Source organism: Hirundo rustica, chromosome 4 (genome assembly GCF_015227805.2).
Source record: "Hirundo rustica isolate bHirRus1 chromosome 4, bHirRus1.pri.v3, whole genome shotgun sequence".
Taxonomy (NCBI): Eukaryota; Metazoa; Chordata; class Aves; order Passeriformes; family Hirundinidae; genus Hirundo; species Hirundo rustica.
The window spans coordinates 25,007,799-25,031,195 of NC_053453.1; the positions used below are offsets into that span (position 1 = coordinate 25,007,799).

General features: G+C 42.8%; 1 protein-coding gene across 1 annotated transcript; it reads right to left on the minus strand.

Annotated features, from left to right (window-relative positions):
• Positions 1 to 396: 396 nt before the first annotated feature.
• CAV1 (caveolin 1) lies at positions 397 to 21,909 on the minus strand. Its single transcript, XM_040062476.1, has 3 exons — positions 21,671 to 21,909; positions 20,742 to 20,906; positions 397 to 2,724 (listed from the first exon to the last, which is right to left on the minus strand). The coding sequence occupies exons 1-3, from the start codon at positions 21,698 to 21,700 to the stop codon at positions 2,383 to 2,385; spliced, it is 537 nt and encodes a 178-aa protein (XP_039918410.1). The 5' UTR covers positions 21,701 to 21,909; the 3' UTR covers positions 397 to 2,382.
• Positions 21,910 to 23,397: the final 1,488 nt, after the last annotated feature.

Sequence of the window (23,397 nt, forward strand, 5' to 3'; positions counted from 1 at the left end):
TTGCTACCACTGACCTATTAAGTGCTGCTAAATACACCTGCTATTGAAAAATGTATGATGGACTACATTTATTTGGTATCTGCCATTTGAACATTAAAATACAGTTAACAGATTTGCAGGCCAGTCATAATAGCATGTTTTGTTGGGCTTTTGTGTCACATTGTGACGGGCATTGTGCAACAAACCCACAGAAATGAACTGTACTGTCACAAGTTACGTCTATACACAGCTAAATAAAAGCTGTCATTCCCCTATTTCCATACATTAAATGCTAAGGCTAATGAGCATTTATTAGGAAAAATTCTGTTTCTAGTGGACTGACAAAGAAAGCTTTACATAATTTTTAATGTATTTTTTTACACGTGACTTTCAAGGAAAAAGAAGTCAGACAGGATCTACCATTAAGCATCTTTTTATTGTAGTCTTTAATGTACATGCAGAATTTTTTAAAAAGGTGTCAGTTATATCTGTAAGCTTATAACAATAATGTAAATGTTTGGATCAGCAATATATTTGGATTAGGGACTAAGAACTCTAAGTGAACAGACATCTTTCAGGATATACAGTTTATATGGTAAATCAAGAAGGTCTTCTTCAGAGTGATTTTCCTCAAAAAAAGATAAAATATTTCTTGTTTACAATCTTGGTTGTTTTTAATACTGAAAAAATCTATAATAGTACACTCTTCATTATGTACATAGAAAAACATAAAACTATATCCATACCAGTGTCTGTTTTAAATGCAAATAGTAGTTAATAGCTTTGTAAATTTTTGTGCACCCTTTCCCCTTTTCCCTCCCCCACCCCATTTAAAAATGCAGCATTTCCTAAAGTTTTCAATGCTTTGGCAGAAACAGAATGGAAGGCACTTCCAAGTTAGGTAAAGCAATATGTAAAATATTGGCGCTAAATGCAAAAGCTCTAGATGTACCAGACAGCTCCATGTTCATCCCAAGGGACAAATTTTGCACTCCTGCAGGTCAAGAACTGGTTTGCTAGAGATTCCAGCTGGAGCAGGCTCAGACCCCAGCTTGGTTTACAATAAAGCTGATTAGCCTTGCAACTATTTTTACAAATGCTTCACACAAACCAATGAGGATGCAGAGAACATCTCTGAACACAGTACTGTCATGAGGGCAAAAAGCTCTTGCAGGTCACAGCATTAGAACATGTTGCAAAGGCCCCGCTGCTGAGGCCTTCCACTTTGCAACATGGTGGTTTCACACAACACCCTCTGTTTAAGACTTCCTGATGTGGCAGCTCAGCAAAATTGAACAAAGCAACACACAAATGTGAAGATTCTAAAGCATCTCTTGTGATGAATACATTTAGACTCAGCAAAGCATCCTGAAAACAATCTGTGTGCTAGTGGCAGGCTGACCTCTGCTGATAGGGAAGTTTTGAAAGCTGTAGAAAAGTTTCTCGCAGGGGGAGCTCCTCCCTGGCCTCCTGTGGCTTGTTTGGCACTCCTTCATTTATCTTTTAACTCAGGATTATCTCTGGCATACCTGTGATGTACATTTATATTAACACTTTGCAAAAATATCCCAGATGCCAATGAGATAAATGTCTAAATGCTTGCTAAGGGATGTGCTCTAAGTCACAGTCAGGAAAACATTTCTGTAATGACCAACTCTCAACTCTCAACTGCTTGTTTCTGCAATCCTAACAAAGGCTGAGAAATGACTGGATGCAAACTTCCAAGACAGAAAGGCACTGACCAAAGCTTTTACACATCAATGTCTCCAGTCTGACAAAATGTTAAATTTTCAGGACATACGCTAGTTCAGTAATATGTTTACTTAACTAACTTATTCATTCTGCACAGTATCTGACCATGACTGTAAATAGCTGCAGTCAACTGACAATCCAATTGAAAAAGAACATTCTGCTAAAACCTGCCAGATGGTCACGTTCATTCTGCTGCGATAGCTCTGCGCTCTTTCACCACAACAAAATGAATGGCTTTATGGCGTTGGAAAGCATTTTTGTCATTCTTCAGTATCACTGTGGATTTATCTCACAAGGAATGAAGGGTAAGATAAAAAGGCATCCAACAACACTTCAATCTCTGAATTGAACAGGCAGCAAAATAATATGCAGCTGGCATGGAAGAAGAGCCCTTTAAGGTTAGTCTAAAATGCAGACCAAAGAGGGGAAAAAAGGCAAAAGAGAGAAAAAAAAAAAAAAAAAAAAGGGCAAGTAGTCCAGTAAGAATGAACAGTAGAAAAAGAAACTGAGCAAGTGATTCTTTGTTTTGGGCCAGTCCACCACCAGTTGCTGCATGTTGCTTTGGGAAACACAAAACTGGCACCAAAACACCCCAAAAAACACAAAACCTTCACCCCCTTCTTAAGCTGATGGCTCTCCTGGAATTGTCCCTCAGATCTCTTTCCGTACTGTGGCTCGGATGCTGCTGAACACTCTGCCTATGGCCTCAAAGAGCGGGTCGCAGAACGTGTGGATGCAGATGGAATAGACACGGCTAATACACTGGATCTCAATCAGGTAGCTCCTTATGCACGGCACCACCGCCCAGATGTGCAGGAATGACAAAATGGCAAAGTAGATGCCCCAGATGAGAGCCATAGGAATACCAAAGATTGCTGACAGCAAACGATAAAACCAGTATTTCGTTACAGTGAAGGTGGTAAAACTGGCCTTCCAAATCCCATCAAAGCTGTGTGTTCCCTCTGGCTCAGCAATCACATCTTCAAAATCAATCTGCAGCAAAGAACACAAAGTCAGGTCAGTCAGACATTCGCATCAAGGGTGTTCTCCAGAAACACCTTTCCTGGAGAGCCATGGTCCCCTGCAAGAAAACATGATTCAACCTATTATAACCCAAGATTTAAGTATGAATCTTCAGTAACCTTTACCCAGTGACTACCAGGGAGCCTCAATGATTAGCTCAAAATTAGACATCTAACTTCCAGATGGAGTTTTCCACAAAACTGAATATATTTTCCTCATTTCCTACAGCCCTAAGGTATGCGGTGCCCTTATGGTCTACTTAAGGTACAAAACAGGTGAATAAAATCTTATTTCATAGTTTTGACTATCCATAAATCATTCAAAAAGCCGCCTAAGTAAGCAGTGCATTCCAACAGGCATATTTTAACGCTCTCTGTTGAAATACTGAGCTGTTCAGGAAGCTTAATTGTCATAACATTTCTATAAGAAAATTAACAGAATTGAAATGATGGTTCAGCTCCATGTCACACAGACGTGTTTGATATAACCCACAATACAGGATATTTAATTTAGTCAGCACAACCAATTGTATAGGCACTGCAAACAACAGGAAAGAGAACATAACAAGACTATTCATCTGCAAGGAAATAAATGGCTGTTTAAGTCAGATGAAAGAAAAAAAATTTTGCATTTCTGGGACTGGATCCCAAAGTGAGAAAATAATGCTGCCAAAAGAAGATTTACAGGAGCAAGGTAAGTATGACATGGGCCAGCAGCCTCAGAAACTCAGGTAATTGTACATTAGCATGATGGAAGAAGGTGAATATACATATACTCAGTGTAAATACTGCTTATACTGTACAAAAAGGCTCACAAACACTTATTTTAATCTAGAATATACATAAAAATTGAAAAGCACTCATTCTTCTCTCCTGCTGAAACTTTTACCACCTCCAGACATAAGTTACTGACAAAGGGAAAGATATTATAAAACCACTGGACTTTCCAGCTTCTTAAACAAAAATGTTAATTACAAGCAAAAGTGTACAGTCTAGGTGCAATCTATGTGAATGGCTGGAAAGTCCTTGAGAGGAAATTTCTGAATTATCTGTAATATACAACACCTTGAATGCCTAACACCAGGCTGTCTTAATTGAACATATTCACATTACTCTCTATGCCAGTGCTTCTCTCTAGACATCCTGTCATGCAAATTATAAACCTCCTCTTTTTTTGCTACTCTGAACTAGGTTCTAGTGATCTGAAAGCCATTCTTTGGGATGGATATTCATCATCACCATCACTTTTAAAGGTAGACTTTGAGTTGAAACTTGATCTCCACAGAAACCTATGGCAGACTCTGCATGGGCAGAATAGATTTTCTTTTTAGAATACATAAGCAAGCACACTTATACAATCTGTTTCTGCAGGTATTCAAAAGCAAACTTTTCATTGTAGCCACATCTCATGTTAGCTCGTTTTCAAAGGGAATGGGTGTTCTTGGCTTATTATCAACATTTTCCTTGAAATCAGATAATGAAAATATCCCTATGATGGCAAAACCCAGGATGATAACAGCAAAAGAAAGCTGCTTCTTAAAAAAAAAAAAATATTACTACATAAGGACTACATGGTTCAACAAAGCCCTCTTATTCAAAAACTTTTGTCAATTTATTGCACGCTTCCCACCAGCTGATGCTCAAATCCTTGGCAAAGGTAACACAGCCATCATAGAGGTTCAAAGCATTGAGTGCTAGTCAGTGTCATATCTGAAGTATTTTTATTCAGTTCAGTTGTAGTGGAGTCCATCTTGTATTATTTCAACTAGTTGATAAGGAAAATATTAGGTCTCATAAGGAAAACAAGGTTGCATTGATCTCCATCAGTCTTTTCATGGTTACATCTTTATTTTAGCCAAGTGAGACCTATTTTTATCAGAAAGGCCCTTTTTTTTTTTTTTTTTTTTGGCATGCAAAATGAAGCCATAGTTTAATGTGAAATTTCTAGAATTTTTAAAATATACAGTAAGATTAGCCCATAATTTGATTACTTTCAAAATAATTCATTGTAATGAAATGGAAAATGGAAGCCAATAAACTCGCTGGTTTTCAAATCAAATAGTGAACTTTCTGTAATTGTGATTCTCAGTAACCAATATTTTTAGCCTGTTTTGTTCAACAAAATGTCCATGGAGAGTTGGGGAGCTGACAGAAGAATCACACCATATAACATTTCCAGATGGACAGCCCTGTCCTCATTCCAGGAGATGATGCTAATATTAGAACATTTATGATATATCTTTGGTCAGGGTTTCCCAGCTCAAGTCGTACACAGTTGTCCTAAAAGTACTCAGGAATAAATCTGTCTGTGAGATAACACCAACGTATTCTTGACACCAGTAATTATCAAAAGGTTAGCTTCTTGTTGCAATTTCAGCTCTCTCCTGAATGTTTCTACCAATGCACAGAAGTAGAAGAGATGGCTCTGTAGGAATGATAGCTGATGTCACATTACTGTGTCTTTGCCCAATTCATTATTCCTCAAATTCCGTTTCACATTACTGCAGTTTGAATAAGGGAACTTGTGAGTGAAAAGACAGAAAAATGGCCTGACAAACTTTTAGCTGAATATAGTGTTAAAATGAAGCTGTTATCTTCCCAAAAGCCCTAAGAACATTATGAAACACAAGAACATTATGTACATGCCAAGAAAGTCCAGCTACGCCTGGCATGTGAACCTCTGTTGTGCTGTCCAAAACCAGACTTACCTGTAGCAGTGTCTAAATAATAACAGCTTAATAATGTCTTAATAATAAGGAGTTGAGGTAATCTGGGCTCTTCTACTCATGTGCTAACAGACTACTGCCTGGGGAACACTATTTATTTCACTCTTCAAGCAGTACAGATAAGTCCTTATGCTGCAGGAACTGAGATAGCACTCAGATTCTTCCTGCACTAAACCACTCCCATGAAGGATACTGATTTTAACTCGTAGGGATCTGTTCTCCATAGGCTGCAGGAAGAACAGGTGATCGGATGCATTTTGCCTTGCTATGGATTACATTTATATCACTCGGATTATTCACTCCCTCCTTAGTCCCTCCTACTACTCTCCTCTGGTTTTTAGTTCAGTAGCACTCACCAACAGTGAGTGCCATCAGACTGATAAAAGGTGTCCAACTGAAATAAGTAAAGTAAAAATAGAACTGACAGGAGAAAGAGAAGTGCCCAGAAATATGATCCTATAAAGAAAGACGCTGTCATTTCTGGTAATGAATCTAACTGTCTCACAAGTATAGGACAACATTTTTAGGGTATTGTTCTCAAGGTCACTTTTGTCAAAGCATCATGTGCATGTAGACCTGTGAACACTCATTTTATCTACATAAAGGCTAGTCCAGAGAGTTCCTTGGGAAATAGTTTTTAAAAACAAAGGAGTTCAGGAAAGGTGGGCATGCTTCAAAACAGAGATCTTGAGGGCACAGGAACAGACTGTCCCTGTGTGCCAAAAGATACGTTGACAAGGCAAATGTCCGGATTGGATGGGTAACAAGATTTTGAAAGAATTTAGGAATAAAAAAAGGATGTATCATCTCTGGAAGGAGGTTCAGGTCTCTCAGGGAGTATTTAGGAGGGTTGTTAGGGCATGTAGGAAGAAAATTAGGGAGGCCAAAGCTAAATTCAAGCTCGATTTGGCAACTTCTGTAAAGTATAATAAAAAATCTTTTTACAAATACGTTAATGGTAAAAGGAAGGATGAAACCAGCCTTTGTTGTCTACTGGATACAGGAGGGAACTCAGTAACTGCAAATGAAGAGAATGCGTAAGTGCTTAACACCTTTTTTGCTTCAGTCTTTAGTGCAAAGATGGCTTGTCCTCAGGATAACTGCAATACTGGGTTGGTGGGTGGTGTCAGGGAACAGAGGCCGTCAGAGAAGTGTTGAATTGCTTGAATGTCTATAAATCTATGGGCCCAGATGGGATCCATCCCAGGGTGATGAGGGAGCTGGTAGATGAGCTTGCAAAGCTGCTCTCCATCATTTACCAACAAACTTGGCTCAATGGTGAGGTTCCAGATGACTGGAATGTCACCTGGACCAGATGTCCAGGTGTCTATGTGACACCTATTCACAAAAAGGGTGGGAAGGAGGATCCTGGTAATTATAGACCGGTTAGCCTGACCTCAGTACCAGCTAAGATAGTGGAGCAGTTTATACTGAGAGCTATTATGCAGCACTTACAAGATGGCTAGGGTATCAGGCCCAGCCAGCACAGGTTTAGGAGAGGTAGGTCATGTTTGACCAACCTGGTCTCCTTTTATGACCAGGTGACCTGCCTGGTAGATACAGGAAGGGCTGTGGATGTTGTCTATTTGGATTTCAGCAAGGCTTTTGACACTGTTTCCCAAAGCACACTCCTGGATAAGCTGGCAGCCCATGGCTTGGACAGGAGCACTCTTCACTGGGTTAGGAACTGGCTGGATGGCCGGGCCCAGAGAGTGGTGGTGAACGGTGCTGCATCCAGCTGGGGCCAGTCACCAGTGGTGTCCCTCAGAGGTCTGTGCTGGGGCCAGTTCTGTTCAGTATTTTTATTGATGACATGGATGAGGGTATTGAATCTTTGATTAGTAAATTTATGGATGACACTAAGCTGGGAGCATGTGTCAATCTGTTGGAAGGTAGGAGGGCTCTGCAGAGATCTGGAACAGCTGGATGGATTAGCAGAGTCTAACAAGATGAAGTTTAGTAAGTCCAAGTGTCAAGTCCTGCACTTTGGCCGCAATAACCCCTTGCAATGTTATAGGCTGGGGATGGTGTGGCTGGACAGTGCCCAGGCAGAAAGGGACCTGGGAGTACTGGTCAGTAACTGACTGAACATGAGCCAGCAGTGTGCCCTGGTGGCCAAGAGGGCCAATGGCATCCTGGCCTGGATCAGGAATGGTGTGGCCAGCAGGAGCAGGGAGGTCATTCTGCCCCTGTACTCGGCACTGGTGAGGCCACACCTTGAGTGCTGTGTCCAGTTCTGGGCCCCTCAGTTTAGGAAGGACGTTGAGATGTTTGAGCACATCCAGAGGAGGGAAACAAGGCTGGTGAAGTTCTTGGAGCCCAAGCCCTATGAGGAACGACTGAGGGAGCTGGGCTTGTTTAGCCTGCAGAAAAGGAGACTCAGAGGTGTCCTTATCACTCTCTACAGCTTCCTGAAGGGTGGCTGTAGACAGCTGGGGGTTGGTTTCTTTCTCCAGGCAGCAACTGACAGAACAAGAGGACACAGTCTCAAGCTGCCCCAAGGGAAATACAGGCTGGATATTAAGAAGAAGTTTATTTACAGAAAGGGTGATAAAGTACTAGAATTGTTTGCATGGGGAGGTGGTGGATTTGCCATCTCTGGATGTGTTTGAGAAAAGACTGGATGTGGCTTTGGTGCCATGGGTTGAGGTTAGGGTTGGGTTGGACTTGATGATCTTGGAGGTCTCTTCCAACCTAATGATTCTGTGATTCCATAAGGGCTTTCTTAGGTTGTGCACAGTCTTGTTTAGTAGATTGCATGTTCCTAATGGAGTTTGTTCCTCCAGAGCTGTTAGGCTGTGCTGTGAAATCACATTAAGGCAGTTGCCAAGCTCGTGAAAATACGTGCATTTGCAACAGGAGAGAAGTATAGGAAATTTGATTTGACCCTCTAAAGGATGCTAATAACTTGCTCTAGCCTTCTGTTTCAGGCTAAACTATTAAACACTATCAACTCCAGTTCCATGCCTACAATGCACTTCCTGACTTCAGCTATTCTTTGTTTCCTACTATTCAGTTTGGTAAAGCCAGTTTCTACATTGCTTGAAGCCTTTGTCTGATTCTGCTATGGGAATTAATGCAGCTTCTTTTGCTCTGTACATGTTTATTAAACTTCTATCAGGAAACTGAGGAACCTGCTTTGATTCTAAAATAGATTTATTTACAAGAAAGGGAAATGGTATGGGATTTATTTACAAGATTTATTTACAAGAGAGGGAAAATGTCTATTTAAAGATCAGAACTATTAATTTAAAAAACTCAACAGTGTGAAGTTGTCATAGGACTCAGTAATATATGCCACATGTATGAAATTGGTTGACCTGCTGACCTTGTCACTTCAAGTCCTTATGTATCAGAAGTTGGCCAGCTGGAAAGGTGTATTAAATGCCAGGCTCAAATCACCTACTTATCAGTTGTGCTTCTCAAAAGTTTGTTCTTTGAGGTTTGTCATATTCATTACATAGAAAAAAAATTACTGTGTTTGGTCTGTCAGAAAAAAAAATTATCACCACCAGCATTAGGCTCTGACCTACATTTCTGTGACTGTAACTACCATGATTCATATCTTTGTGTGTGGTAGCTGCATGCTGCCACTGTGCTCACAGCATGCAGTTCACAGGCAGCCACCACTCCTACTCCACTCCAGAGGAACCCAAACAATGCTGAGAATGCCTACATTTTTGTGTGCTTTCAGTATCTCTTGGAGTGAGTAAAAGGAGGCTTAGATCCTTACTGTATCTCTATTGATTGATCACTGATATGTTCAGTCAGGCAGGACACTTAAATATGCACACAACATGAAAAATGTGAACTGTCCCTCTGATGTCAATATGCTTACGTGCTCTGCCAGACCAGGGCTAAAGTCTAGGCTGAATGTATACAGGAAAGAGTCATAAGCTAATTTTCTATATTTTTATGCCCAGAGTGTCCACACTGTTTTTCCTGCTTACCCTGGGCTGTTTTTAAACAAGTTTTCCCTGATTCCAAGACAGTAAGTATAATATTGTTTTACTGTATTAAATCATGTCCTTGCAACACATTAGGCAGATATGGGTTTTTTTCTGTTGTAATAAACACAATTTGTAAAATTCTCAAATATATTCAATGTCCTTTAAAGAAGCATTTAACATAAGAAAATGCATAAAACATCACAAAATGACAAGCCTTTCTACAGCATGGGTCATGTTTGGGAGGTGATATTAAGGACAGATGCAACCCTGTTCTTATGTTGGAGAAGGCTGTGGTGTGTATTATTAAAAATAAGAAAATGTGTAAGCATATGAGATTATTATTACCTTAGCACTTTCACCTACTATTTGGAACTTAAAAATTCCCAGTTACAGTGCCCAGAGAAGAAAGGCATTGCAGCAGCTGAAAAAAAAAGCAATAAACTCACAACCTTTCTGTTAAATCACTGATGCTAGTTAAGCATTTATATATTTCAATGCTCCTTTGAAATACCACATATGCTGATGCTTGTCCTGCCACAGTTTAATGGAAAATTATGAAAATATTTATACTCTTTCTACTGAATCTGCAGGAAAGAGGATGGGGAGTTGTTGGAACTTACAGGAGAAAAGTTGCTGTTCTCTCTCCCAGACACCCAAAGCCTCATTCACCCTTTTAAGAGCACTGTGTTATCCCCATCTGGCAAATGTTTACCTGTAGTTATATAGGAAAGCTGGCACATTGTTCCTGAACACACAGAGCTTCATGATTCCTAGATGGTCTACTTACTAATCAGGTTTCAATAGCAAACATTAGGTGATCTCAGGTATTTACTAAAGCAAAAACTCATTCTGTTCCACAGTGTTTATACAAACCTCGAGCTAAAGCACGGGTGACTACAAAAACGTGAACATCTAGCAGTGTTCTGTTCCCTCACAAGACAAGATATCACCTTGAATCTTGGTATTGGTGGCAAGCATCTAACAAGGGAACCCCAAGAGTCCCTCCAGGCTGGGCTGCAGCATGATTAGGCTTTGCTTGTCAACCTCGAACCCTGTCTTCAGAGCATACTGTTCTTCTGGGACTGGCCAGATCACAAGGCACAACAGTTGCTCCTTTGCAGGGGGAAAAAAAAAAAAAAAAAAAAAAAAAAAAAGCCATGACTGCAGATGGCTAGGACCAGAGCTGTTGTGTAAGGCCTGTTGAGTGCAGAAAAATTAAATTACAAACAAGTATTTCCAAAGTGAATGAAAACCTAAACAAGCAAGCAGAACTCCTGCACCCCAGTTACTCACACAAACTGACCAATAAATCTGCTCTACCTTTCCTGTCTCCCTGTGCCTGCTTTCCACAATATGGCAAGCAAAGTGTTCTGCTGGCAGATCTCTTAATGGAAACAGTGAATCTTTCCTGAGTGCTACAGAGTATGCCAGAAAAACAAACAATGCTTTAACAAACAAGGATATTCATGTTGGAAAGCAGAATTGAAGGACTGCACTCTTCTAGCCAGAGAAGAAAACCAGTCTGGTCAGGACTGACTCCGACTGCACGCATAACAAATACTCAAATGCATTATGAAAATGTGTAAGTGATGCCATGACTTAAAAAACGGGGTGATTGCAGATCACCATTCACAAACTGAAAATCATAGGAAAAACAAAACAACACAACTTGCTTTTAATTACAGAGAGAACCACCTCCTGCTCCCTGCCCATGCTGATTACATACCAGAAAAGCCCTGCTGCTGGACTTTATTTCATTAGATGGGCAGGCTCACCAAAATCTGCAACGAAGTACTTGTGAAACAAACAAGATTGATGCCAATGGGTCAGCACTGTAGCAACCAGCTGTTCTCCAGAGATCTTTTCCTGAAACTCTTGCCTGTCCCGTTCCAATACAGGCTGACAGAAGGAAAGACAAGCAGTTTCAAGGAAAGATCTGCACTCTGCAACACAGCAAAACTTCCTGTGCAGGTGGGGATACGATGTCAGCTAGTTCCTTGACAAATGTCTTGATGTTGTTGGAGAAAGCAGTCAGAAAATAAAATTACTGTTTTCCTCCCTGGAAACTGGGCTGCTGGGAGGTTATTGCAGCTTTCCCAAAGAGAAACCCTTAGGAAGTTTTCTTTGTTTTTATTATTTGCTTCATGTTCTGCAGTTCTTTGTTTGATACAGCTATTTTAGCAAAGAACCCTATTACATTTATGTATATCCACATATGCCTGTCCGTCTGTATGTTTAAAGAAGTGTATTTATGAACATGAACACCAGTGTGAAGTTTTGATTACACTAACCATAACAGGAATTTTTTCTTTCATTTCAGGGGTGCCTGGAGTTAAGCTGAATCCAAAAGCCTTACTAAAAGTAAAGACATCATGTAAACAGATTTTATTTTTCAAATTATATTTAGTAAATATAAATATGATAGATTTATATTTTATTATTGTATGCTTATATACTATTAAGGTAATGAACTGCTATTAAGTATAACTTTTTAGAACTTGGTCTAGCTTTATCACTCCTAAATTTAGGCACTAATGGGAAGTGGAAATGCAGTGACCTCAGGCTCTTTAGTAGTGCATTGGGAGACAGGGACCTTTGGAGGTTATTTTAGATCTTTTTCTCTTTATAGCTTGTAAAGGGAGTCTAAGGACAGGAGCCGCTTGATGATATATACTGTTGATAAACACACCCCTGTTAGCTGCTGCAATTCTGTTTTGCAAATCTGTATAACTTGTTTTCACTTTTTCCCTTCTACCTGAACCATGCTTTTTGCTGAGACTGAGTGTGCAGCGATGCCCAGCTGCCTCTCTTTTCCTTTAAAAAAAACCTTACATTTGTACTGTTGTTGTCTTTCTTACGGAAGAGCTTAAGCTACTGATCCTTAAATATAAGCTATTTCTTTAGTATTTCATAAAAATCATGACATTTTATAGTTCTGCTGTTGTCATAAACTGCATGAGAACAACAACGAGATTGAATGCAAGTTTGCTGATGACACCAAGCTGTGTGGTGAGGCTGACACGCTGGAGAAAAGGGATGCCTTGACAAGCTTGAGAGCCAGGCACCTGTGAACCTCATGACATTCAACTAGAGCAAGTAAGGTCCTACACCAGGGCCAGGGCAGTCCCAAGCACAAATACAGGCTGCGGGGTAACTAGACAGAGCAGTCCTGCAGAGAAGGACCTGGGGATGCTGGCTGATGAACAGCTCAAGATAATCTGGCTTGCAGCCCAGAAAGCTGACAGCACCCTGGGCTGCATCAAAAGAAACAGGTTGAGGAAAGTGATCCTCCTGCTCTGCTTTCATGAGAGCCCGCCTGGAGCACTGTGTCCAGCTCTTAGGCCTCCAAGATAAGAACATGGAGCTATTGGAGCAAGTCCAGAGGAGAGCCAAAAAGATGATTAGAGGGCTAGAGCACACCCTCTGTTGAAGACAGGCTGAGAGACTTGAGGTTGTTCAGTCTGGAGAAGAGAAGGCTCTTAGAGCAGTAAATAAAGTGGGCTATAGAGGGACTTTTTACAAGGGCATGTAGTGACAGGACATGGCAGAATGGCTTTAAGCTGAAAGAGAGTAGGTTTAGGTTAGATATTAGGAAGAAATTCTTAAGAGAGGCACTGGAATGAGTTTCCCAGAGAAGCTGTGGATGTCCCATCCCTCGAAGTTCAAGGCCAGGCTGAGGGGGCTTTGAGCAACCTGATCTAGAGGGTGGCATCCCAGCCCATGCTGGGGGGCTGGAACTGGATGATCTTCCAACTCAAACCTTTCTATGATACATGAACTTGGACTTCATAAACTAGTTGATTTTATGGCTGAGCTCTGCAGGAGATAGAGCCCTGATCTTCAGAGAAAACTGATTACTTTTTGTAGCATCAGTTTGAATTCCAAGAAGGGATTTCAAAGTTGAAAAAGGAAATGTTGCAATTCATCTATGAGACTCCCTTAGGTTTTTTGGAACTCAGAATATAAATTCAGCACAGCAGGAGTTTGGAGAGAGAATGTGATGCTTTCACCTTCAGCTGTGAGAATGTCTTCTCACTTCTTATCTATGAAGTTGATTTATCAGTTCCTATTTGTTTAACTGCAAACAAACCCTTGTACAGCCACACTAACAGCTAGAGCACAGGTCCTACATCTTGAATAAAATAATATTTTATCAATTCATGAGCTCATAAAAATGGGGATAGTGGCACTGAAATTATTTTTTCTTTTGACTGATAATCTGATTACAATTTCTGACAAGAATGATATTGCATAAAGTTCAATTTTTTTTGAAACTATCAAAAGAAATCTTCCTAGGATATCTGTCAAGAAAATATTAAGAGACTAATGGGGTAAAACCTGCCTCCCGAATACGTCAAACAAAATGAAATGGCATAATTTCTCTTTCATGTTCAAAATAACCAAACCTTTTAAAGTCCAAGATAGGTTTTATTACTGTCATTTGTCTAGGAAAAAAAATATGGTAGTTCCGGATCAAAAAGCTCAGAAAATCAATTACTGATATAGACTTCATCCTGCTGTTTGTTAGAAGGGTATTTGAGAGTTGTGGGAAATACAAACTTATCTTAGTTTAGAACTATATGTCTTCAGGTTTCCAGAGATTACAAGTGTTATCAGATTCACCAAAGTTAATTTGTATTTTCTTCTGTTGCCTAAAATACAACCAAGATCAGATTTCCTCCCTGGGGAGCTCATTGGCAGACAATTCTACTGTACACAGTCATCCCCTTTTCGCCCTGAGAGTTTTGCATCTCAAGATATTTTGTTTGTTTTAGATATTCGTACCCTATACAACAGAAGACAGTGTTTCTATCCACACAGTCTAAAAATTCTACAATAAATTCAAATTGTTCTTAATATTTTCTAACAGATGATCTAAATTCTGTTGAAGTTATCAGAATTGAAAAGTTATTTGCCTCTTTTAAATCTGAGATAGTGTCCAATAAATTATAACAAAAGAAACAGCCATGCTGAATCATTTGCTCTGTCCCCATGGCCATCAAATGAACATTTTTCTAAGGAGATAAGAGTCATGCTCATCATGCCAAGCAAGGAGGCTGTGCATAAGGCTTCAATAATACCATGAGTTTAAATGCAAACACTTTTTTTTGACAAAGAAGCTTTCATTAGAAGAGATGCCATTAGTAGCTGTAATCTTATGGACATTCAGAAATCCCATGTCTGAGAACTCCTAATTAATGTTCAAGAAAACTATTTTTCAGAACTCTTAAAACCTCGCTCAGACCTTGTGTAAACTGGCATTCATATTGACTCAGGTTTTTAATCTCATACTCTTACACTAGCCTTGGAAGAAATATCTGAAACAGAACTGGATCACGGGGGTAGCCAAACTCAAACATCTGAATTTTCTTGCATTTTAAATCTAAACCCCACAGCTTAAGAGAACACAGCATTACAGAAACACTTCATTTAATTAGTTGTTACATTCAAGTAAGGTGTCTTGTCTAGGCTACAAGTATCAGCAATTGAGGCAAACACCTCCTGGGAGAGCACTGCTTCTCCTGCCCTGAAGTTAGTGCTAAATGCTGTGATGTGAATCTGCCTCCAAGAGGCATCTCATTTTGGTCACTGCCAATAGCAAGAGCCCAGGTGACAAGCTTGGATTAGAACACACACACACATAAATTCGTGTATCCATATATTCATATGGGTGTTTTCAAACATTTATCTATGTTCTCATAATTTTTAACAATTTTTAAAAGCAAAGAAAAAGGGTCTGCATTAAATTTCATTTAATTCCTTATTTCAGAACGAGCACCTGATTGAGCTCTGCTTTTTTCCTATTTTACTGTGTTGAAAAACAGAACTTCATTCCTCTCAGGTTGACACTTGTCACATCTTAGTGACAGCCCAGCTTAGGTCTCCCATTCACAAACAGCATGGGGTGACACCTGCTTTCCTTCCAGGAGGGTCTCAGGTATGGGGATGGGAAGTGTTCTGACCAGTCATCTCTCTCTGCCTCTTACACTGTGCTCAGTACAACAGAGAGGGACCTTAATCATGAAAGATTACATAAAATGTAAACTGCTTTTGGAAAACTCTGTCTTTTATTATGAGGTAGAAATTTTTAATAGCTTATAAAACATGCCTGAGTAATACTTTCCTCCCTAATGAGTACATAAAAGTATTACAGTATTTGTCAACATCTGACTAAAAATTCCAGACTTTTCCTAGCAGTTAAGATGAATTGCCCTCAACTGCATTAGTTTTAAGTAGAAGGCATTAGTACGTAACCTTCTGAAACTTGGTGCAAAAGCTCTGCATCCTCACCATCTTTAGCCAAGTACTCGATTTTTTTCTTTCCCCAGAGCAAAATAGACTCCGGTACAACAAACAGCAGATAGACACCACTTATTCAAAACAAAATAATAATTACGTTCTGGATGGTAGACCAGGCACAGGCCTTTCTTACTGGCACATCACTGTAGGAAAAAACTGTAAGCTGGCTGCAGATGTGACTGCACAGTTGGTCCTCACTAGTCCGAGGGTTGGCTGCAATGTCCGTCCCCACTCTCAGCAAGGAGCAAGGAAGTTAGTGAGAAGAGCAATCCGTAGGAGAATTGGCTCCCTCCTCTGTGTTTTCCAAATTCAGTAAACTCTGTGCAGACTTGACCACAGATACAATGAGAAAGTTTGAATTCTAGAACTCAAAGGCTGCAATTTAGGCATACTCTGAAAAACACAAATATTGTTTTGGGAAACAAGAAGAGCAAAGCCTGAACTTCAGGCATCTTCATGTGAGTCCTGGGTCACTGAGGAATGAATGAGAGAAAAAAAACAATAAGTTTTTCACCCTCTTTGTTGTGTCTCATCACAAATAAAACTTATGGAACACAAGTCCAAGAGCAGAACTGTCCGGTGAAGGAAACAGATAAAACTATGGCAAACCACCTATATAATCACCAGCATGACTCCTGGAGAGCTCCCACATGCACAGAGGCTGTTTTTCCCTTGCTAGATTCCCTCCTCACCTCCTGCCTGACTAGCCACCTTCAGAATCCAGTGTCTGAAAAAATAGAACCACTAGCGCACATTATCCCACAGTCTAGGTGATGTATGAGGACAGTTGTGTGAGGAAGAAAATCCTTCCTTTCTGGTCTCCACTGAAAAAAATTGGGAAAAAAGAAGGAAATTCTAGTGATTTTTACTAGATTGTGCTTCCTCCAGTTCAGAGCTGTCACTTCCATGTCTGCGTACTTCAAGTTCCATAAGGCCTTGTGTTCACATCCCTCTCTGAACAGAAATCCTGTCATTTGCTCCATTTTTCTGGAATCCTCCCAGCACTAACCTTCCACTTGATAGTTAATTCAAAGGAAAACCATAAGCAAAGTCACCAGCAGCTTTCATGCAAAGCTGATGCACGTGTCTAGTTTTCATAAAAGGACCTTAACCAGGTTTCTGCCTCTTGCCTGGATCCCAACCCTAATGCTGCCTGCACCAAACATCTGCTACAGGGGAAGCTGGGCAGATGCTCTGTGTTGCAAATCAAGGGAACATGTCTCTTGTTTCTCACAAGAGAAGGTTATTTTTAAAATGTGCTATGGGAAGTATTTGAATACAGACAACACTGAGGCCTTTTAGAGAGCTGCTTACAGAGCAGATTCCTCATTCTCTGTCTAATCATTTCTATTTCATGGCTGACTGATTTGTCCCTAGTTTCCATGCTGTTGTGCCTCATAGTCAAGTGGCAAGAAACGCATAAAATAGCATTTTTAAAAGCACAAAGTTCAGAATCTAGAAAAATGCAGTGGCTCTAAACAAAACTGAGCTCAGCCTGAGCCATACTTCTGGCATTACAGGAGTCCTACACCTTTTTTTTTTTGCCTCTGACTTTCAGTAGCTAAGGCTGGGGTCTCCTTACACTCTGCCTGGATGTTTTACAGCCAAAGTAAGAATTGCAGATGCATATCAGAAGGGGACTACGGACTGATGGCTAAAGCAGGAACTGAATCTCTGTATTTTCACCCCAATCCAAGCCTTTCCCCTAGGTACTGGGTGTGAATTTTATTGTTACAACTAATAGACTGAATCTGAACACAGGGTCGATATAAATGCAAATTGTGGCAAAATTCCTCACTCTATTTTGCAGGTTGGACTATCTAAGAAATACTTAAACCAGAAATTATTCTATTTTATCCTTGTAAAAAACCAGAAAATGTTAATTGACAATGCCATTTTGTACAGATACTGCTGTTTTTATGATGTAAAATGGATCCTGTCTGGTTAACATCAAATTCATTTTGGTGTATTCCTGTGTCTTGATGTCACTACCAGGAGCTCATCTGCTGACACAGAGGCAGTACTGGTATTCTGGCTGTTTGCTGTTTTTCAGTCAATGTGTTGGTCCACAATTATTTCAAAAGGATAAACTGAAAAGCTTGGTTTTTTCATTCCTATACTTATTATTCTCCAGGTTTATTTTAGAAGACAGAATATTACAAACTTCCCTAATCCTTGCCTCTGTGGGAGGCAGAGAGGGCAGGACAGGCTTTGTAGGTTTCAGCTTCTTTTAAGTCCATTATGGTTTAGGGGTTTTTTGTCAGTGGTCTCACTCTTTTCCCATCAGGGTCTTCCTTTCATTAGGTTAGGTTTGTGGACACCAGGATTCTGACTTGCTTGGGGGCTGTGACTCATACTCAGAAGGTCTGGTTGCTCTGGGGACTTCTCCTGTTGACATACGCAATAAACTGATGCAGTGCTGTTCATGAACTCTGGCATTCCCTGTCTACTCAGCTGCTCCTCCATGGGTAGAAGAAATAAGAATTGCTCTCTCCTTAAAATCATCTACTTTGAAGGCAGTTTTGAAACCATTAGGTACACAGATGATTTTTTCTAAACAAATGACAATTTTATGCCTTTTCATTTTTATAAGGCTCCTTAAAGATACAGGCTGTTGTGAGGGATAATCCTTAGCATGGATCCAGCAATAGGACTATGGCTTGTCATATTGAGCACCTTCAAATTGTGTTGAAGACTGGAATTTGAATTTACTCATGAACTTGTTAAACTGTCTGCACATAGCACGAATCATTTTACAGACACACATTCAGGAACCAGAGTTCACTCTCTTGATTCTCTGGAAACAATACAGTCTTTTTCTTTTTCGTTACTGGATATTGGTTACAACAAACATGGTGAATTGCACACACTCTGACACTGCTGGCCACTAAGCAAGCTAGCCAGTGGCTTAGTCACCCACTGCGACTGGGCAGCTCCCATTTTTCCAAGGGTCTGACAAGCCCAGATGATAGCATCCTCAATTTTCACATTGTGGTGTATTCCCCTTTCCTTCTTTCCAGTGTGATCTGAGAAATGCTGGTTTAGGCCTTGGCTTTGAAAACACCACCTGGGTTCAGCTCTTTTTGAGTTTATCAGAAACACTGTCTGCTCCCAGGAGTTGCTAACAAGCTGCCGTTGCCCTTATGACTAGTCTTGGAAAATATTCCTTCTGCCTGAATGGCATAACATTCCTGTTCTCACACTTTCAGAGAAAGTGCCGACCCAAACTGTGTCCAGGATGAAACACTGCTGTGACTAAAGCCTGTTCTCTTGCAACCCTAAAAACAGCAGTCCAAAACAGGGCCCTTCGAGCTCTCCTGGACTGCAGCAAGCTACAACCAGCAACCCCGCTGTGAGTGGGATGCCTCTCAGAGCCTCATGCATGGAGAAGCACCAAAACAAGCAGTATCCTGGGCCAATACGAACACTCCTCAAGGCCCAATCCTTTGCCCATTTGGACATGCAAAAGCATCCAAAGTGAAATGGGGGAATTGACCTCTGGTGAGAATTTTTCACAAGTACCTTGTTTGCACTAATGGTTCCTGTCTGTGGATGCCCCCGCACATATGCTACAGCAAATCTGAGAGAAATGCTGTTTTCCTAGATGTTTAAGTGCCTTGGATATCTCAGTAAGTTAGGCTTGTGAGCAAGGTGAAGTTACAGTTATAAACTTATTTAAATGCTGTTAAGTATTGCTCTTTTGCTAAGCTGTTAAACATAAGGTATAAGCTAAGTGCTGCTAAGTGTTGTTCCTCTGCTGAGTTGATATGTATAACTTATTAAAGTATATAAGTTAGGTTAAATGCTCTTCAGTGTTATTCTCTGTAAATTGGTAAGGTTAAGTTATAAATTAAATTTAAGCTCTAAGTTAGGTATAAGTGTTTCTTCTATGTCAAATTGTTAGGGTTAAGGTGTAAGTTAAGTACTGTTAAGTTGGAGTGTTGTTAAGCTTTTAGGCCCTGCTCCTTTTTATCCTTACCCACACTGTCTTTTGTCACATGCACACCTAGAGCGCACACACACCTCTAGATAGTTCTCAGTCCATTTCTGTTTTGATTGCCTGGATTTTGTTTGCTTTTGTTGTTGCTTGTTCTCCTTTGTTGTGCCTTGGCTGTCCTGTAAGTAGCAGAGCGAATCTTGCCAATTAACTTGTCATGTTTTGCCACTTAATATTAAATCTGAGTTTTGCTCATATTCTAGCCGATGTTTTTTTAAGTGATCTCAAACACTCTCGTTCGTAACACACGTGGATTGTATAAATTTGTCTGTATAAACTTTTTTCTATGAGAAAACGTATCTCTGTGATATTTCTGACCAAAGTGACTTCAAGCAAAAATCTCCATCAACCCTGACTTGTCAAAACAGTCAAACTGGTCTATAAACCCAAACAAAAAATCTAGGCAAGGGCATAGTTAGATTTTGCTTAGCTTGCTTATCATCTCTTGAAGGAAGGAAAAACACCAAAGAGAACAAAACAGAACAAGGACACAAATCCAACCGCCATCAGAATATCTGATTTTGCATCCACCGGGCTTAGGGAGGGCGATCCGGTTTGACACCTCCCCGCCCTGCCTCCGTGCGCGCCTCGGGTTAGGAAAATCCTCCCGACGGTGTTACACAAGGTCACGCAACTCATCCCCCCGCTCCCCCGGCCCCGGGCGGGACGTCCCGGCTGCAGAGCCGGCTGCCGGCCCGCAGCGCTGCGGGACCCCCGCGGCCCCGGCCAGCCCAGCCCGGTGCGCCCCGCGGGACAGCGCGGCCAGCCCCAGACGGCCGGCCCCGCTCCGCACCGGAGCAAGGAGCTCCGCAGGGCTGCCCTGGCCGCTGCCCGCCTCTCTCCTGTCCGCTCCGCTTTTTCTTAAAAAAACCCCCCAAACCGATCAGCCCCTAGCCCGTTCCCTCCTGAAGCAGGTGGAGGGACGAGGTTCGCGGGCTTCACCCGCCCTGACAGTGCCCGCGTATCCTGCAGGACTTGGCATCGCCCCCCGCGACGTCCCGCCTCGGCCCCTCACCTTAACCACGTCGTCGTTGAGGTGCTTGGGGTCTCGGTTGACCAGGTCGATCTCTTTGGTGTGCACGTCGTGCACCGCCTTTTCGCTCAGCTCATCTGCCATCATTTTGTTGTTGGGCTTGTAGATGTTGCCCTGCTCCCGGACGGGCGCCGTGTACAGAAAGCCCTGCGGGGAGCAGAGGGAGCGCGGGCGGGAGGGGAGAGCCCAGATGAGGCAGGGAGGGGAGGGCAGGGCTGGGCAGGGCCGGTCCGCGCCGCGCGGGAGGGCGGGCCGGGGGAGGTGGCCCCGGGTCCCGCGGGCAGCGGGATCCAGGCTGCGGGGCGTCCCTCGCTCGGCTATTTAACCGCGGCCGCGGGGCGCACACCACACCCCCGCCGTGCCAGGCGCCGGCTCCCGCTCCCGCCGCCAGGCGGCCCCGGCCCCGCGGCGGTGCCCCGGGGCGGAGCGAGCGGCCCCTCGGCGGGGTGGGTGCTGGCGTGCTCCCGCGGGCACGGCAGGGAGCGTCCGGGGCTCCCCCGCGCAGCGCCCTCCCCATACCGCCCTCCCCACGCTGCCCTCGCCCTCCCGCCCCCGCTGCGCTGACCTGAGCACGGCGCCCTCACCGCACCGTCCTCTCTACGCTGGCCCCCTGTAGTGCCCTTCATGCAGGGCCATCGCCGTACCCTCTCCATCCCGGTGCTCTCGCTATAGTGCTCTCCATAATACCGCTCTACCCGCACGGCCGCCAGCAGCCCCCTGCCCGCGTCCCGCCGGGGACGTGCGCCCCGGCTCCCCCGGACCCGCTGTCGCTGCCCGCAGGTGCCCGGCTGTCCGCCCTTCCTGCCGCCGAGCCGCCCCGCTCCTCCGACGGGTCAGGGAGCTTGGGGGCCCGAGCCGCTGCAGGTACTCGGCCGCGGGGCAGCATCCCCACCGTGCCGCGGTGGTCCTACCTCCGAGTCTACGTATTTGGTGCCGGACATGCTGCCGCGGGCTGCTGACGGCTCTGCCGCGAGTTACTCTGCCCTGTGACTTGCAGGACCGGAGGCAGGAAGATTCCGCTCTGCGGAGCGGCCGGCCGGGGGAGGTAGCTGCGAGGAGAGGGCTGGCCGCTGGCCAGGACGGCTCCCTGCCTCCGGCTGGGGTGGATGACAGCGGCGGTACGGCCCCGCACACGGCAGGGCGGCCGGGAGCCGCCGGGGGTGGGAGGGGAAAATAGCCCTGCCCCGGCAACCTGGGATGTGGCGAACTCGGTCTCCGACGCTCGGGCCACGCCGTGCGGAGACGGAGGCTCGACAGGGAGAGGGATGGGAACAGGGTCGTGCGCCCTGCCCTGCCCCGCCCCACCCACAACCCCCGAAAGTGCGTCCCCGCCGCTGCGTGCCGGGGCCACCCTGGCTGCGTGCGGCGGAGCCACCTGAGCAAGATGGGGGGGTTGGGGGGGGGGGGGCAAGGAAGCAGTGAGGAGATGGAAAACTCTAGCTGTGCTTAGCGTCCAGAGCGAGCGAGGCGTTTGCTGGGCTCCCCCCTCCCTCCCGGCATTGACAACAGTTTACACAGAAGCATCGCTGCTCCAGGAACAATTGTGGAAACTTGGATATCCTCGGGATGAAGAAAAAGAGATTTTTCTCAACTGGTTCATTTCAAAACTATGCAAGTATTTAACAGTTCTGCACTTTACACTGCTGTATTTTTCCCGAGAGGAGATTGATCCGTGCATGTCTGCCATGCATATTAACAACTGGGATTAACTTTTAAAGGGGAATGGAGCAACACTGTTTTGCCATGCTGTGTTCTCAAGGTTTTTTGTAAGCCCGAGGGCATATGTAGGTGTAAGTGCTATATGTATAAAGATTCATCACCGTATTCAAGATGGCTCAGGTTAGGGTTGCAGCATCACTGAATCTGAAAAAAATAACTATATTTCCCTTTTGAGTGTATGTTCATTTGCAGCCATTAGTTTTGTGTTAGGAAATCAGACTATGGTGAAAGATTTATAACATTAACAAAAAAATTTGTGACCTTAGTGTTATGCCATTTAGCACAGAATTGCAGCAACAGAAGTAGAAAATTCCTAACTACAGTATATTTGGCTTTGGCAGTTCAACAGAGAAATAACCTCGAAGAAGCCCCTGGCTAAGATGGATGTAGGCACCACAGATGTAAATAACTGCACCTGTTGAAAATGCCGTCCACATGGACGTGTGCTGCTGATACATCAGTTAGCAGTCAACTTTCTTCAGTTTATATTGCTCGTAAACTTTAGAACAAATGCCTTGGATGGAAGTTTCCCAACATTCCAAGTTAGTTGGAATTTTTAAAAGTAACATTTTTGTTGATGCAATAATTCATTTAAGCCATCAGAATATTTTTGTCTGTCCAAGCTTATGAGTGTGAATGTAGATTCAAATGAGTGTATTGAAGGACATAGACATTTTTTTCTACCCATCTGAAAAAGCCTGCAACAGTTCTTTGTTTTCATATCTAAGAAAATTTTTGTTAGTCACTGCCCTGCACATGAATCAGAACATTTTGATCCATCATTTAGTATTACTGTGTATCTCAAGGATGACTGAAAAAAGGCGAAAAAAGAGATACTTGTTAGCCTGAAATGCTGAATTGATCCTGGAATAATAAGTTTTTTCAGAACCACAGTCCTCTTTAAAATATATTCCTGAAT